Source organism: Euprymna scolopes, chromosome 15 (genome assembly GCF_053919585.1).
Source record: "Euprymna scolopes isolate OS-2025 chromosome 15, ASM5391958v1, whole genome shotgun sequence".
Lineage (NCBI taxonomy): Eukaryota > Metazoa > Mollusca > Cephalopoda > Sepiida > Sepiolidae > Euprymna > Euprymna scolopes.
The window spans coordinates 76,694,969-76,711,325 of NC_136496.1; the positions used below are offsets into that span (position 1 = coordinate 76,694,969).

The 16,357-nt window shown below is 34.0% G+C and overlaps 1 protein-coding gene across 10 annotated transcripts in view; it reads right to left on the reverse strand.

Annotated features, from left to right (window-relative positions):
- Window positions 1-16,357, reverse strand: part of LOC145293910 (uncharacterized) — a 192,060-nt gene that overhangs the window by 21,495 nt on the left and 154,208 nt on the right. For all 10 annotated transcript variants that reach the window (XM_080140724.1, XM_080140721.1, XM_080140720.1 and 7 more), the window contains 3 exons: window positions 16,160-16,250; window positions 4,752-5,017; window positions 119-251 (listed from right to left, as the gene is read on the reverse strand). In XM_080140724.1, the coding sequence (XP_079996850.1) occupies window positions 119-251; window positions 4,752-5,017; window positions 16,160-16,250 (490 nt within the window). The remainder of the gene's footprint in view (window positions 1-118; window positions 252-4,751; window positions 5,018-16,159; window positions 16,251-16,357) is intronic.

Sequence of the window (16,357 nt, forward strand, 5' to 3'; positions counted from 1 at the left end):
GCTACAACGGCTAAAGACGAATGGACTGATTGACAGACATCTTTAATATTTTTTTTTTTTAAGTTTACTTTTAGAGATTTTTATTTTGTGCAAAATGTTGTAAAGTTAATTTACTCACCTGAGAGTGAAGCATTAATTCTAAAATTATAATTTCGAATATATTTATCTTCTCGTTTCAAAAATAATTTGACATGGTTTCCTTCGTGAGAATAAATTTTTCCAGGATTCGGAGACTCACATGACAATAAGGCCTGAAAAATGTTATAGAAAGAAATATAAATTAATCACATCAGCAAAATAAAAAGTAACAAATAAAAAAGAGCAATTATTTTTTTTTTCAAATACTTAACTTTATTTGAAATTACTCTGCATTCTATTTTTAAATGGAATATGTCTTGTGATTCCTCCAATATGTCTGATTAATCATTGGTATTGAGAATTTTATACACTCTAAAAAATCGCAGAACACCAAACAACCAACAATGCTGCACTCCTGAATATAACAATGCTATAGCTCATAGAAACCACTATTTAAATTTCTATTAACACTTTAGATGCCTTGAAACCAAAACCTATTTTAGAGGTTTTGGTTTCAAGGCATCTAAACGGCTTGCAATTACTGCAAATAAGTGTTAGGAAATGCGATATTCATAGTGATAACTAGGGCTATGACAAGAGCATATTCTTTTCATTATTTTGACTCTCGAGTATATATCAGTTAATATCTTATATGTTTTTAGATAGTGATGTGATTCTCAGTTGATTAACTGTGTCTAACTGTGTCAGATATATACTCCAGAATCAAAATAATGAAAAGAATATGCTCATGTCATAGTCCTAGTAATAACCACACAGGAGCCTACTCAACAACATCACTGATCCCAACATTGTTTCCACGGTCCTCTTTTTCATCTTCTCTTCTGGCCATGTCTTCTCTCACATTGCCAACTATCAAGGGGGTAACACACAGGTTCACAAGTATATAAAACAAAACACAAAAAACAAACTCCTACACATTCTGCAAATATCAGTTGCACTCTGGATGAATGACACTATTGACCCTCTACATGCTAAGGTCATCAATCTACATAATCATCTGCCGAGGCTATGTTTGGCAATTGATGTCTGCTCATCTCGACTTTCTATCAACCAGATTCAAGCTACAACCTGCCCTCCACTGTGTCAAACTGGAACCTGTCCTCAACCGTCGCAAACCTAAGATTGTCCATAAATTATTCCAAACTGTTGTAAAACTCACTGACACTCCTAAAACTAACTTTAAACATATTGACCTCCATTGTTCAGTCCTTTTTTTTTTTTTTTTTTTTTTTTGTACATTTTCACCCCAAACAAGGCAAATTGCCACTTTGTGTAGGGGGCTACTATCAGGAGCAACAACTACTGGGGTACTATGTAGGGATTTGGGTAGCAAGATGTTGGTTCACGTTACACTTGAACTTCTCCACGTCAGTACTGTTGGGGAAGCAGGGACCTGGAATTGAATTCCAAAGTCTAGCGGTTCTGGGGAAGAAACTATTGGAGTAGAAAGATCTTTTACATCTAGGGATCTCTACAGTGTGGGGGTGGGATTTAGCAGCCTGTCGGGTTTGTTGAAGGTGTTCACGTCGTGGGGGCACAAGTGATTGCAGTTCGTCAGAGCATTCACCACTAAAATACTTGTAGAACAGGCAGAGGGATGCAACATTTCGTCGATGGGACAGAGGCTGAAGCTTAGATGCCAGTTCAGGGCCTATCAGGTTTGCGACTCTCTTTTGAACCTTGTCAAGGAGCGAGAGACTAGTAGCAGATGCACCAGCCCAAATGTGACAGCAATACTCCATACATGGGCGAATGGTGGCCTTATAGAGGTACAACATACTTTCGGGTGTTAGTAGTTGCCTAGCACGGTAGAGAGAGCCCACCTTTCTTGCAGCGGCCCTGGCAATGCCTTCAATGTAATTGTTCCAACTCATGTTTCCTGTGAATGTTAGGCCAAGGAGTTTGAAAGATGTACTCTCAGATAAAGAGTCGTTGGCCATTGCTATAGGTGGTAGAGAGGGTTTCTTGTAATTATTGAATGAAACTAGTTTAGTCTTGGCGGCATTGAACGTGACCAACCATTTTTACTGCCACACTTTGATTAACAATTCTATTTTAGTTCCCTTTGTGTACATTAGTAAACAACTTCCTCTTCATTATTATGCTAACTCCTTTTCCTTTTTTTTATTATATTTTTCCTCTCTTTTACTTCATAAAATTTGAGGGGGGGGGGCGTCAATAGTATCACACTATATCCAATCTGTTAAATACACAGTTGGTTCTCAAGAGTTTTGGTAGAATAATAAATTGTGTACCGAACAAATGTAAGACTTCTGTTCTGACCATCATTCATGGGCAAGGGGTGGTTTCTTCGTTTTGAAAAGAACTTTGACACAAATTTCATTCTTTGTGATCAGGGCCACCTACTTCCAAAATACGCTCCCTATAACTGAAAATACTCTTAAGTGACCTGAATATATTTGTCAAATATATGGGTGTCTGGTCTTGACAACATTTCAGTCATTTCGCTTAATATGTTAGAAATAATTTGTACAGTAAAGGCAAAAACACTTTTGTTTAAGAACAATCATCTTTTTGGGGATAAAGGTAATGACAAACAAAACAAAGGCAATTATTGCATTCAAGCAAATATATATTACAATTCCAAATTCAACAAAAAGATACTTCTTTTGTGATTTCGAAAAAATGGTTGTTCTGGAAGGTGTTTTCTTTATTTAAGAAAGTCAGTTTAGCAGAGGTAAGGTGCTCTTCCTTTTTTTTTTGTTAATCAAAATTAACTTCCTCCAATATTTGAGAGTTCCTTCTTTGAAAGTTCTTTTGTAAGAGCTCATATAGAACCTCTCCTCTTAAGTAAAGTGTGCAAAAAGCAACATAAATTATAATAAACTCACTTTTGCAATTGTTCAGAATATTTCCAAAGAATAATCTGTTGCTAGAACTTGCTCCTGTCCTTACGAAGCTATTCAATTATTGCTCAACAAATACTTTCCATCTCCTTGAAGAATTTTCTTCCTCCCCACCAAATTTTTAAAATACTGGTGATCAGTCTTCTGCATTTCACTACAGACCGATCAGTCATTTGTATATCACAAGTTGCTTGAATTTGTGATAAATCAAGAAGTTGTTAATGATGTCAACAAAAGGTGACGAATATGGATTGCAAGTGCTTGTGGTAATATCGCACATTATCAACAAACGTTATGATGGAGGTTCTCGTTCTAGGGCAATAATTGTCAACAAATCAAAGACTTTTGATAGGTTTCTAAATTTTGGAGATGAAAATCGATTATTCATACTATTTGGATTCTTTGGACTACTGTTCTCATCTTGAGTGTTATTTTCACAATGTTTTGGTCGATGTAATCTTCGAACTTCTTCAGGTGTATCTTGTCAAACTTTAGGAATCTGTATGGAATTTCTAATGGAACCTTTAAAATACAACCGCGAATTATTTAGGATTTCTATGCACTCATGGCTGATGGAACAAGAGCATGCTACCCTTGTGGATTAAATAATGGGTTCCATTTAAAATTCCATGCAAATTCCAGTGTTCAACAAGATACACCTGAAGAAGGCCAGAGACTACATTCTAAACTTTAATTCAAGTAATTATATAAAATAATTTCATAAAATCGATAGTAGGTTCTCTACAGTGCAATATAGACTACAATGTATTGTAGACTAAGTCACTGCAAGGAGGCATGTAACACTTCCTCCCAGTGTACCGTGATGGGTTCCTTAATAGAGCAGGCAATCAAACGATTTAATTGATGGATAGGTGATTTCACCTATTTCAATGACAATAAAAGTATTGGAAGTGTGGTACATTCGTTGATCCTCATTCAATTCCGGACAATGTCAGGCCTCCCTGCTAGTTATAAATGGATTATCATTATATTATATGCAGATAAATACGAAGACATTAATAAATCAATTATTTTTAGATCAACATTATTGTATCACAACTTTTCATGTGCAGTAACCTAATGTTTGCACATACATTTATACAAACACATTATCTATACGTCAATAAATTAATATATAGGCACACATATGAACTCTCATTTATGCAAGAACAAACTCACACGATTTGTGCCTCAGCAAACACATGCATACATATATTATTTACTTATACATTGAAACACGCTATCATAACCTATTTATGCCTCAATAAACACAAATGCATTATTAACACATCACTTAACACGTCTGCATAACTAGACAGATGTGTACACAGTATACACCAATAAATTCTTTTTAAAAAAAAATAAAGATTAGAAGAAAATGAGAAAACGAGGGGAGTAAGAGAGTAACAAGAAGGGCGTGAGTGGAAGAAAATAAAAGGAGATGATAAAGAAGAGGAGGTAAAAAGAGGGAAGGAGTAGGTAAGGAGGAGTAAAAAATTAAGGAAGTAAATAAAAGGAGAGGAGAAAGGTAAAAAAAGAAAGGGAGAAGAAAGGAGGGAAAAAAATAGAAGTGGAAAGGAAAGTAAAAACAGGGGAGGAAAGGGAGGGTGTGAAGAAGATGGTGGATTTAAAGCAAAGGAAGAAAAAAAAGCGAAGATGGTGACATTGAAGTAATAGCAAGAGTAAAACTAAAATTAATCGAGTTAAGTTTTTATTTTATATTAAAAAAAAAAACATTAAAAAATACAAAAAAAAATTGTTTAAAAAATGTATTTTTTGACTAACCAAATCTCGAACTTTGCTATCAAACTGTGCTGAGGGTGAATCAGAAATCTGCAGGACAACATCGCAGCTGTTAATGTAGAAAGTGTCAAAGGTCAATTGCACATATTGTAATTTGCTGGTTGATGATGCCCCAAGAACCATCTGGCAACTTCTCACTGATCGGGGACTTAAGGGAGGCGTTACTTTGCCAACGATGATTGCACACTGGTCGTCTTTCAGCCATTTTACTCGAATATTTTTGCACTGCTGAGGATCATCCAGGCCATCTAAAGAAAACACAAAACAAAAGCATTAAAAAAACGTGTGTAATGTTATAAATCTAATATTGAAGAGGTTGATCACACACACACACACACACACACACACACACACACACACACACTCATTAAGTGCACATTTATCCAAAAAGAGAAATAAAATGATTATGTTGTTAATCCCTTGAAGAGAAACATCAAAATAAAAAATACAGGACCCGTGGCACAGAAGTTAGAGTACTTTGAAAAATCAATTATAAAAGTGATATTCTCCTGAAGGTTCAATTCTAAGTGTGGTCGACTGAAAAATACAATTGCACATTACTTAAGACCTCTATCCAGTCATGGCTGATGGAACAAGAGCATGCTACCCCCGTGAAGTAAAAAGGGTTCCATTTGAAATTCCATTCAAATTCCCGAGTTCAACAAGATACAGCTGAAGAAAGTCAGAGGTTATATCGACCAAAACGTGAAAATGACACTCAAGATGAGAACAAAAATCGCTATCCAGTCTTTTATTATTGTTCCAGCTACTGTCACCGCCAATGTGTCCTTCACGTGTATGGCTGTTGGTCATCTGCTGAACCTGTCGACTATGGTGAGAATGTGGGTGTGTCCTTTTGAGGGGGGTAATGGCCCCACCAAGTCAACATGGACATTAGTAAACCTAGCATCGGGCGTACTGAAAGTGCCCAGCGGTGACTTTGTGTGCCTTTGTATTTTATTCTTTTGACAGGATACACACGTCTTGGTCCAATTTCGAATATCTGTATTCATTTTCGGCCAAACAAAGCGGTCTGCTATTATTTTTACAGTGTCCCGTTTGCCTGGATGAGATAAATAGTGAAAATGTTGAAAAACATGTCGTCTGATGCTTGGCGGTATGTATGGACGTGGTTGTTTTTTTGCTGTATCACAATAAAGTGTTGTTGTACTAAAAGGTATGGGCATTTCCTTCAGTTGCAAAGATGTTTTCTGTTGTACGTCAGTGAGTGTCTCGTCCGTCTTTTGTTCTTGTGCAATTAATTCCATACTCAGCGAACTGGAAGTTATTGCAGCTCGTGATAATGCGTCCGCATGTTTTCTAGTCCCTTGATGTATCTGATGTCTGTGGAATATTGAGCAATATAATCAAGATGTCTGATTTCTCTTGGGCCATATTTATCTACATGTGCATGCAGTGCATACGTTAACGGTTTATGGTCAGTGTAAATACAAAAGTTTCTTCCTTCTAACAGATGTCTAAAATGCTTAATTGATAAATAAATTGCTAATAGCTCCCTTGAAAAGGTACTGTACTTTGTCTGTGTCTTGCTCAGTTTGGCTGAGAAAAACGATATAGAGGCCATTGTATCCCCTGTCAGTTGGTGTATAACTGCTCCTACAGCTATGTCTGATGCGTCTGTTGTAAGTGTAAGTTTCGATTCTTCATTGTCCTTAATATAATTCAATTTTGTGAAATTGACTAAGGCAGTTTTAGCTTGATGGAAAGCTTTTAAAGCTGATCCTTCCAGTTTTAATTGTTGGTTTTTCGTTTTGTTCTTCAATAATGACGTTAACGGTGCAAGGATTGTGGAACAGTTGGGTAAAAATCGTCTGTAATAATTAATTACACCTATGAAGCGACGAACTTGTCTAACAGACGTAGGTTTTGGAAAATTCGTAATGGCACTTACTCTTTCGGGTAATGGTGATATACCATCCTTATCAATTGAATGTCCGAGGAAATTTACTTCTTGCTGACCGAAAATACATTTGTCCAAGTTTAATTTTAAACCGTAATGGGACAGTTTTTGGAAAGCTTGTTCCAAGTGTTGTTTATGTTCGTCGAGGTTTCTACTAGCAATTAGGACATCGTCCACGTATGCGAATACGAATGGAAGGTTCCTAAAAATCTCGTCTATTAACCTTTTGAAGGTTTGACAAGCGTTTCTAAGTCCGAATGGCGTGGTCAGTGCTGTTTTATGGATATCTTCTTCCGCCACCGGTATTTGGTAATATGCTTTTACTAAATCCAGTTTGGAAAAATACTGTGGCATTTTGCAGTCCGATTGCGAAATCGTGAATGTGTGGGATAGGGTATCTATCCAGTACGGTTTGTGCATTTAATCTCCTGAAATTGCCGCAAGGACGCCATGTTGTCGCGTCTGATTTCTGTACCGTATGTAGAGGAGATGACCACGCACTTTTGGAAGGTCGGATAATTCCTTGTTGTAACATGCGTTGAAATTCGTCTTTTGCGATCTTGTACTTATCCGGCTTCAGACGGGTTGTCTATTCATTTTAATATAATGCCTTGCATTATGTTTAATATTATCCGTGACTTTGAATGGCTGAGTAAGTTGTGGGTATTTTTGAAACAGCCGACGAATGTATGTCTCTTCAGGTAAGGCAGAACTAATCCCAGTAGACTGGTATCTTGTGTTGATACCTTTAATTACGACTTTTGTTTGGTTATCAGTCAGTGTGTGATTAGTCATGTCTACCGATAGATTAAATCATGCTAGGAAATCTGCTCCTAATATTGGTGTCGTCACGTTGGCTATGGTAAAAATCCACAATGCGATGTAAGGCGAGATTGACGCTTAAGTACTTTTCACCGTGTGTCGGTATTTGTGTGCCATTAGCTGCCTGGAGGTGGTAAGGCTGTGGAGTAGCTTCCTGTTTACGTAGCGGTGGTATCACGCTTATTTCGGCTCCAGTGTCTATTAAGAAGTTATATCCGTGATTACTGTCACAAATATAAAATAGATGACCTTTAGTGGAAAATCCAGCGACAGTTGTCGTCACTACTGGCTGGAATGATCGTTTCCCTGGTTCTTGTTTTTAAAAGAACAAGGATAAGTGCAATGCCTCGCTTCTGTGCCAAATTTTTTGTGGTAAAAACAGATTTTGTTCGCTCGTTCTCGTGTGTTGCTTCGACCTCTAGTAAAACTTCGTTTTCGGTAGTTAGGTCGTTTATTAAATGAGTAACGACGGTTTATTTGCATTAATTCTTGCAATTAACGAGTGAGATTTTCGACCATAGTTTTTAGTCTGGCTACTTCGTCGTCTCTCCTCTGTTTTGGCTGTGCTTGTGCTGAGTTTACTTTGCGGTTCCTCAGATTTTCATGAATTCGGTCTGCCATGTCGGTGAGCTTTTCAGTGCTTGTCTCTTCCATTGTGGGTGCCAGAATTTGTACTGTTGTGTCTGGGAGTTTATCCAGCCACAAACTTCTCATTATATTTTCGGACATTTTGTTGTCCCCTAGCAATGATCGCATGTATCGTAAAAGTTGCGACGGTGTGCGATCTCCCAATTCTACTTGGGTGAAGAGATTGCGTAACATTGTCTCGTTTGATAAGCCAGTCCGTCTCAAAATGGCCTCCTTAAGTTTATTGTATGGATTATTTTCTGGTACGTTCTCCAATAAATCAGTCACCTCTTCGACAACGTCTGCCGGGAGTTTTTCAACCAAATAACAATACTTGGTTCGCTGAGACGTAATCCGTTTTGCGTCGAAAAGGCCTGGATCTGGATAAACCACGTCTTTATATTGGTGGGATTAAAAGCTGGTATATTTAGCGTTAATGTAGCCAGAGGTGTTTCAGCACGGGGAGGTTCCATTTTTCTGTTTTTCGTTTGAAAGTGATTTTAAAGCCTTTAAACTGTCGGTTGAAGCTTGAAATCGTGATCAAAAAAAAATGTTGCTTTTGCTAGGGTCTGTGTTTCTGAGGTCTGTTAAACTGCCGAGTGAAGTTCGAGATTGTGGTAAATCATTTTCCGAGGGGTTTTACACGCTCATGTTCACGTTTGAATCGGCTGAATTGTAGCCGTGTGTGTTCATTACACGTTATTTATCACCAACTCGTTTTTTGGGAGGGGGCCTGATGAGCAAAAGTGCTGTTTTGACGCTGAGTCATGATTTGTTTAATTTTCGATTTTATAGAGACTATCGGCATAACTCGCTAATTTGTTGCTATATTGTACTAAGATCCACGCTTCGTTTGACGGCTTGTATCATCCCTTGAGATTCACGTCGTCTTTTTACTTCCTTTGAGTGTTACCGCACGCATGATATAGCAAGTAGGTTAGGAAACCGCGTGTAGCTTGTAAGCAGATTCCGTTGAGCATGTAATGTTCTAAGTCGGGTCACCTACTTGTGGGGGTCGTCAGGCCTTTTTAGGAAATAACTTCCTCCACAAATAAATAAAAATAAAAAGAAGAAGACTTACATGCAAAGAAAACGGAGGTTTATTCACAGAAACCAACCATTAACAAATAAAATATAATTCTCTTTATAATGAGTTCAGAAATCCTTTTTAAGTGTTCATATAAAAAAAAAAGGAGAATGTCTTTTTTTGTTGAACTGTTCATATGTTAAAACATGGTAACAGAGGCAATAGGTAATGTTCGCCTGTGAAATTGTATGAAGCGTGCAGAGCGGTGAAAATGGAAGAGTGACAGTAACACTCGTGGAACGTCCGAATGAGAATGCAGTTGAGAGAGAGATTTGATGTTTGTGTGTGCTTAAATACTATTTGGACCGGCTCCCAGCGAGCTTAAAAAGGAAAGTTTAGAAAAATGTCCTTGGAGAAATCCCATTGGACGGAAACATCACGTGGGGTGCTCTGTACTACGTCCGCTCGTTTTGAGTCGATTTAATATATAAGGCCACACCGGAATTTGCGTGGGAGTTATTTTTTATTTTTCACTGCCGGAACAGATACTACACTTTGATCTTGTCCCAAAGGCCAAGTAAAAACATTGTTTTTTTAGTTATCTGTGAATAAATTCAAACATTGATTGATATTCATTTTCTTATTTTCGTACGATTTCTTGGTCACGTGTTCAATTAGAAAATTATTTTTAGTACTGGAACGAAATTAGAAGTTCCGTAGTCACCTCCAAAATTACCACAGAATTACCCCCCACCCCTATATGTAACACAATGTAACTTTATTATAAATTAATATTATCAATATAACTTCTGTACCATTTAAAAGAAGAGCAAAATAAACTAGTAATAATTAAAAAAAATTTTCATCGTACAAAAATAATAAAATTGCAAGACGAAAATCGTGTTTACATAATTGGCACTTTAAAATAACGTCTCCCCGTAGTAATCATTGAAAACATATCCGTTTAACAAATCTAGCAAAAATCAACTAATGGTCAGATTTTTGTGAAATTTTCGATGCTTATCCATTTTTGAATTGACAAAAACTTTGAAATTACAGACGAATTGCTATCCGTGGAGTCTCTCAAACACACAGCCACTGGAAACGATTTATACAACAGTATCATTAGCAGTCTAATCAGGTCTAGGTTAAGCCTGGATAAACTGGTAAGTATTACAACTGATGGCGCTCCTTCACTCAGAAGCAAACACTGTGGCCTTGTGACCTTGATGAATAAAAAAATCAAAGAAGATTTTCCATCGCACAGTGTGTTGTCTTTTTACTGCATCATACATCAAGAAAGCCTCTGTAAATCATCTTTGAAACTCAAACATGTTATGGATCCAGTAGTGCGTGCAGTGAACTTAAGAGCACGGGGACTGAAACACAGGCAGTTCCAATGTTTCTTGTAAGATATCGAGGCAGATTTTACTGATGTGCTGTATCACACAAATATCCGATGGTTAAGTATGGGGAAAGTACTGAAGAGAATATGGGGCGTTAAAGCAGAGGTTGTCATGTTTTTTAATATGAAAGAAATTCCTTGTGACTTTTTAAAAGAAATGGAGTGTGACGAATGGGTTTGTGATTTTGCACTTGCTGAAGACATATTGCAAAAGCTGAGTGAATTAAATACAAAACTACAACGCAAAAGTGTATTTGCTCATGAATTGTATGGTGAAGTGAAAGCGTTTCAATTGAAACTTAAACTTTTTGCCAAGCAGCTTAAAGAGCAAAACTTTGTTCATTTTCCGCTGTTGAAAACACGAGCTGTTACACAAGCATTATCAGACAAATACAGTTCCCACTTGATGGCTCTTAAAAGAGGAATTTATCAGATTTGCTGATTTCAAGGCAATTGAAGGACAGTTTGATTTGCTCAGCTCACCTTTTGCATGTGACGTTGAAACAGCTGCCGAAGAACTACAGGTAGATCTTATTGATTTGCAAGCCGACAGCTCTTTAAAAAGGCTCTTTGAAAATAAACCACTAGTCGAATTTTATGCATCTCTGCACCCAGAAAAGTTTTAAAATATGAAAAATTTTCCAAGGAAGATGTTTGTGTTATTTGCTTCAACTTACATATGTGAGCAGACTTTTTCCATATTGAAAATTAACAAGTCAAAGAACAGATCACTTCTCACAGATTTAAATCTTCAGTCAGTGTTAAGAATCAGTATAAGCAACTTGACACCTAATTTAAACAAACTGGTAAATGATTGCAGTCAGTTGCATCATTCTCACTGACTCATTTTGATCCTTCTGTTGCTCAGTTGCTGAGCTATTATGTTTTTCAAATAAATATATTTCATATGAAGTTACTGTTTTAAAATATCAATAGAAATATGTTTTCCTCTTAAAATTGAGTTACTTTATTTTTAAATAAATGTGCTTCATGTGACGGTTCTTTTTTAATATATAAATTCATTTTTGTCCTTTGAGTTACTTTATATGTGTATCTTTTAAAGATTTTATTCTAAAATATTAATTAATAAGATATATTTTAATCTCTTTAAACAGAGTTACTTAAGAATTGCTTTTATTCTTCAAACAAGGTTATTTGTTTTTCAAATGTGTTTCATATGAAGCTCATACTTCAAAATACATATTAATAAAATTGTTTTCTTTTAAAGTTTAAAGTTACTGTATCTTTCAAATAAATGTGTTTTATGGGAATCTTCTATAGTACTTTAAAATGCTAATAAATGAAAATTAATTATATTTTTTCTCTGAAATCCTTTTATTTTGTCTTTTTTAAATATCAATTATATTGGAAAATATACTATGCGGCCCAGTAAAATTTAGAATTTTTTAATGCGGCCCTTGCACTGAAAAGTTTGCCCACCCCTGTTATTTATATATATATATATATATATATATATATATATATATATATATATATATATACACACACACACACACATACATTAGTGTTGAGATGATTAATCAGAATCAAATTCTGGAGTCAGAAAAATCTGAAGTTTTGGGGTTATTAGAATCGGAAAAATTTGTGCCTATTTTCTAATGCCAAAAAAGATTCTTTTAATTTATTTATGTTGTCCTTAAGAAGTCATTTTTTTTTTCAAACAAACAAATTTGCATGAGCTCTTATTTTAGCTATAGAAATATTTTTCTTATTGGGTAGATTTCTATAAGTATTTTGTTTATTTCTTTTTCAAATTTTGAACCATTTTTGATGCTTTGTAGACAGTGTGTTTTTTGTAAGACGTTACATTTGGATACATGCAATTAAATGAGAGAATTTCTTGCCAAGTAGAATATAGCTTTTCTTTTTTTTTTTTTTTTTAAGTATTAGTAAGTCGCAAGAAACAGTTGAAAAAATATTTTTAACCTCGCAAAGAGAATGAGAACATTAGTAAAAAAAAAAAAAAGAAAAAAAAGAAAAAAAGAAAATAAAACTTTTAATTAAATTCTCCAACAGTTTTTTGGGGTTTGTTTTACAATCCACAGAGATTCGAAAAAGTGGTAAAAAAACAAAAACAAATATATAACAAATAAATGTTACCAAAGTTACTCTTCTACTTAGCTAGATAAGTTTGTAGTGTTTTTATTTAATGTAAAATTTCATTCGGTTTAAAAACAGTAATGTCGAGTGTTACACAAGCACAAGAAAAATGGCAATGTGGTAATCTTATGTCTTTGAAATCTCGACAATGACTTAAAAAATATACAAAATACTGTTAGAAATTCAGCTGATAAATGTTCCATGTAACACTTATTGGATGGGCTTTCTAACAGTATTTTGTATAATTTTATATTTTTAACTCATTGTCAAGATTTCAAAGATATAAGAGATACCACGCGACCATTTTTTCTTGTGCTCATGTAATGCTCGACACTACTTATTTTTCGAGCTAAATAAGTATTTTACATTAAATAAACTACTAAAACCTTATCCAGCTAGGTAGAAGAGTAACCTATCTTACTTTTGATAACGTTTGTTATATATTTGTTTTGTTACCATTTTTTTTTTTTTTCGAATCTATGTGGATTGTAAAACAAACCCGAATTTTGTAATGTTTTACTATTTAATGTTTGAAATATTTCTGCACTAGTAACTTTCTTTATATTAACATTATTTGTTTGAATTTAATTTGTTTTTATTTTTATTAACTTATTGTCTGTTTTTCATCTAAACTAATTTATCATTCGCTTTCATTTTAAAAATTATTTATTGCTCATTTTGATTTTTAAAAAATATTGTCTGTTTTGATTTTAAAATATATTGTTTTGATTTTTAAAAAATATTGTTTTGATTTTAAAAAAATATTGTTTTGATTTTAAAAAAATATTGTTTTGATTGTCAAAAAATATTATTTTGATTTTCAAAAAATATTGTTCGTTTTGATTTGGAAAACTGTTCATTTTAATTAAAAAATATTGTTGTCCGTTTTGATTTTTAAAAAATTTTGTTGCTTGTTTTGAATTTTTAAAAATTGTTGTTGCTCGTTTTGATTTAAAAAAAAAAATGTTTGTTTTGATTTTTTTTTAAATTTGTTGTTTGTTTTGATGTAGTTTTTCGTTTCAATTAAAAAAATATTTATCGTTTAATTTTAAGTTGCTTGTTTTGCAACATTTGATGTCTTCTACTTCAAACATACGTAATTTTACATACATAATTTTTATATATATTGAATAGAGTTCAGTTTTACTATAAATTGAATTGTGTTCTTTTTTTCCTTTTTTTTAAAATGTAATTTATCAATAAATAATGAACGTATTTTAGTCTTTACAATTCATGAAACAACAAAATGTTTAATTAATTTTACTGCATAAACACACACTTTTCCATTTTGAATTCTTTTTTTTTTTTAAATATTGAATGAGTTTCAGTAAAATCATTTCTTATTTTTCTCTTAATGCAATTTTTAAATTTTCTAATAATTTTTGTAAAATAGTTAGATTCATTACTGACAGTCTTGACTATTTGATAAATATTGTTTGCTAGGACCTTGGCGATGACATAATTTTTCAGTTCACTGGCCTTAATGACATTATGAAAATTCAGAAGCAGATTTTCTTACTTTCATAAAACAAAAATGAAACGCAAAGTGAAAAATTTATTTAGAAATTTATTTTGTGCATTTAACGAACCAGACATAACTCAACATTTGCTCAGCTTTGTCCGGTGCATGACGTCAACAGCTCGGGTTTTGCTGCTGTCTGACGAAACATGGTCATTAGCCAATCAAAATGCTGCGTGCTTAGTTTCAACTCGGCGCGCGTGCAAGCAGCAGATGAGAATTTCAATATCAATTGGAAGAGTGTAAAAAAAAGAAAACTGCATTACAATTCAAGAAATGCTGACAAAACAATAAATCTGACTAACCTAGCGAACAAGCTCCAGACCCCAGAGACTATACTAAAGTTTTGCCAGGACCGAAAATTGGTGGCAGAAGCAAAGAAGTTCCACCTGCAGCCAGGAATGTTTACTTGCCGAGAGAGCAAGCCTTATGGACAGATACGGCTGGAAATTTTTGTAGATCCTGTAACACAGGCAACAACAAATCATCTGGAGGGGATGTGGAAGGAAGCAAAGCAGCGCAATAAACGAGAATGCGGAACCAACTGGGAGCTTTTGGACACATATTTTTCAGAGTTTATGTGGAGACAAAAGTTTGGTAGGCAGCCGTTTGACTCCATATTAACCCACATCGCCAAAAGCTACCCGGTTGGTAAGGAGCTTCCTATCACATTCACTATCTCATTTATGTCGACTGTCATCTGATGCACTCCAAAAGTCTGAGGAAAATACATCCTCCTGAGAAAATGTTTCTAGCAAAAAAAAAAAAAATCTCGCAGGGATTCTGGTTTAAAAGAAAACAAAAAAAAATTTTTTCCTTTTTCCTGGCAAAAAAAAATCCTGGTAAAAAATAAAAAAGTTTTGTTCCTTTCTTATGATTTTTTTTTTTTTACGTAAATAGTTGAAAAAAAAAAGTTTCATAAAAAAACAATTACTATTATTTGTTTAAAAAAAATCCTTCAAATATCATTTTTGTTGGTTATTTTACGTAAATAGTTGAAGAAAAAAAAAGTTTCATAAAAAATATTTACTAACTATTATTTGTTTAGAAAATTTTTTTATATGTATCTATTTTGCAGACAGAAAACAATTTCAAACAATAATACTAATAATAAAAAAACATAAATGGAAGGTAGGTTTTTTGCTTTTTATTTATTTATTTTTGGATGTTTCTACATTTTACAATTTCATTTTACAGTTATTTTGTAGTGTTGTTTTTATTTTATTGGCAACGCTCGGTTTTACCCGGCTGTTGACATCATACGCCGGACAAAGCCGAGCAAATGCTGAGTTATATCTGGTTCGTTAAATGCACAAGTACCAGAAAAGGTTTCAAACATTTGTTTCAATTTTGCTAAAGCCATTCGTCATAGAGATTGAAAGGGGGTGGGGTGGGGGGTCTTTCAAATTGTCAACTGCTTCGACCATTTAGGGATGACATTGATATTCTGTAAGTACTGACATCCTCTGGATACTCATTTCTTACAATTACCAATAAGAACTTTTGGTGCTTCTTAAGATAGAGCCGACGGATCGATTTTTTAAAAATATATCGTTTTAAGCAAAAACAATATGAGGTACTTAATTGTGTGAATGCTGAAAATATCAAAAAAAAATTATGAAACTTCATCGAGTAGAAAATTATTTATAGTTAAAAGTAATTTTTACAAAAAAAAAAAAAATTGGGTCAAATTGCATTTTTCTTAGACATTATAAATTAGACTACACAGGGGACATAACTCAGAGCGAATATTTAAGATTACTAGATTTTTTTTACTAAAAAAAAATAGCAGTTGGTCTACTTGATGAATTTTCGTAATTTCTGGATATATTACTATTTCTGACATGACAATTATGTAATATCTGTTTTGCTTAAAACGACATATTTAAAAAAATCGATTTGTCAACTATCTTAACAAGCACCAAACTTTGTTTTATAATATACTTACATCGGATGGGTTTACATGCCTCGCTGATAAGCATAACAAGCGTAAGTAGCAAGGCTCGACTTTGTTGACCCATTCTCACACCTCCGAACATCTGAAATGATAAAATTAAAAAATACAAAAATCCGTTTATATATAATGTATATAAATAATACATATAGTGTAATATACATATATATATATATATATATATATATATAT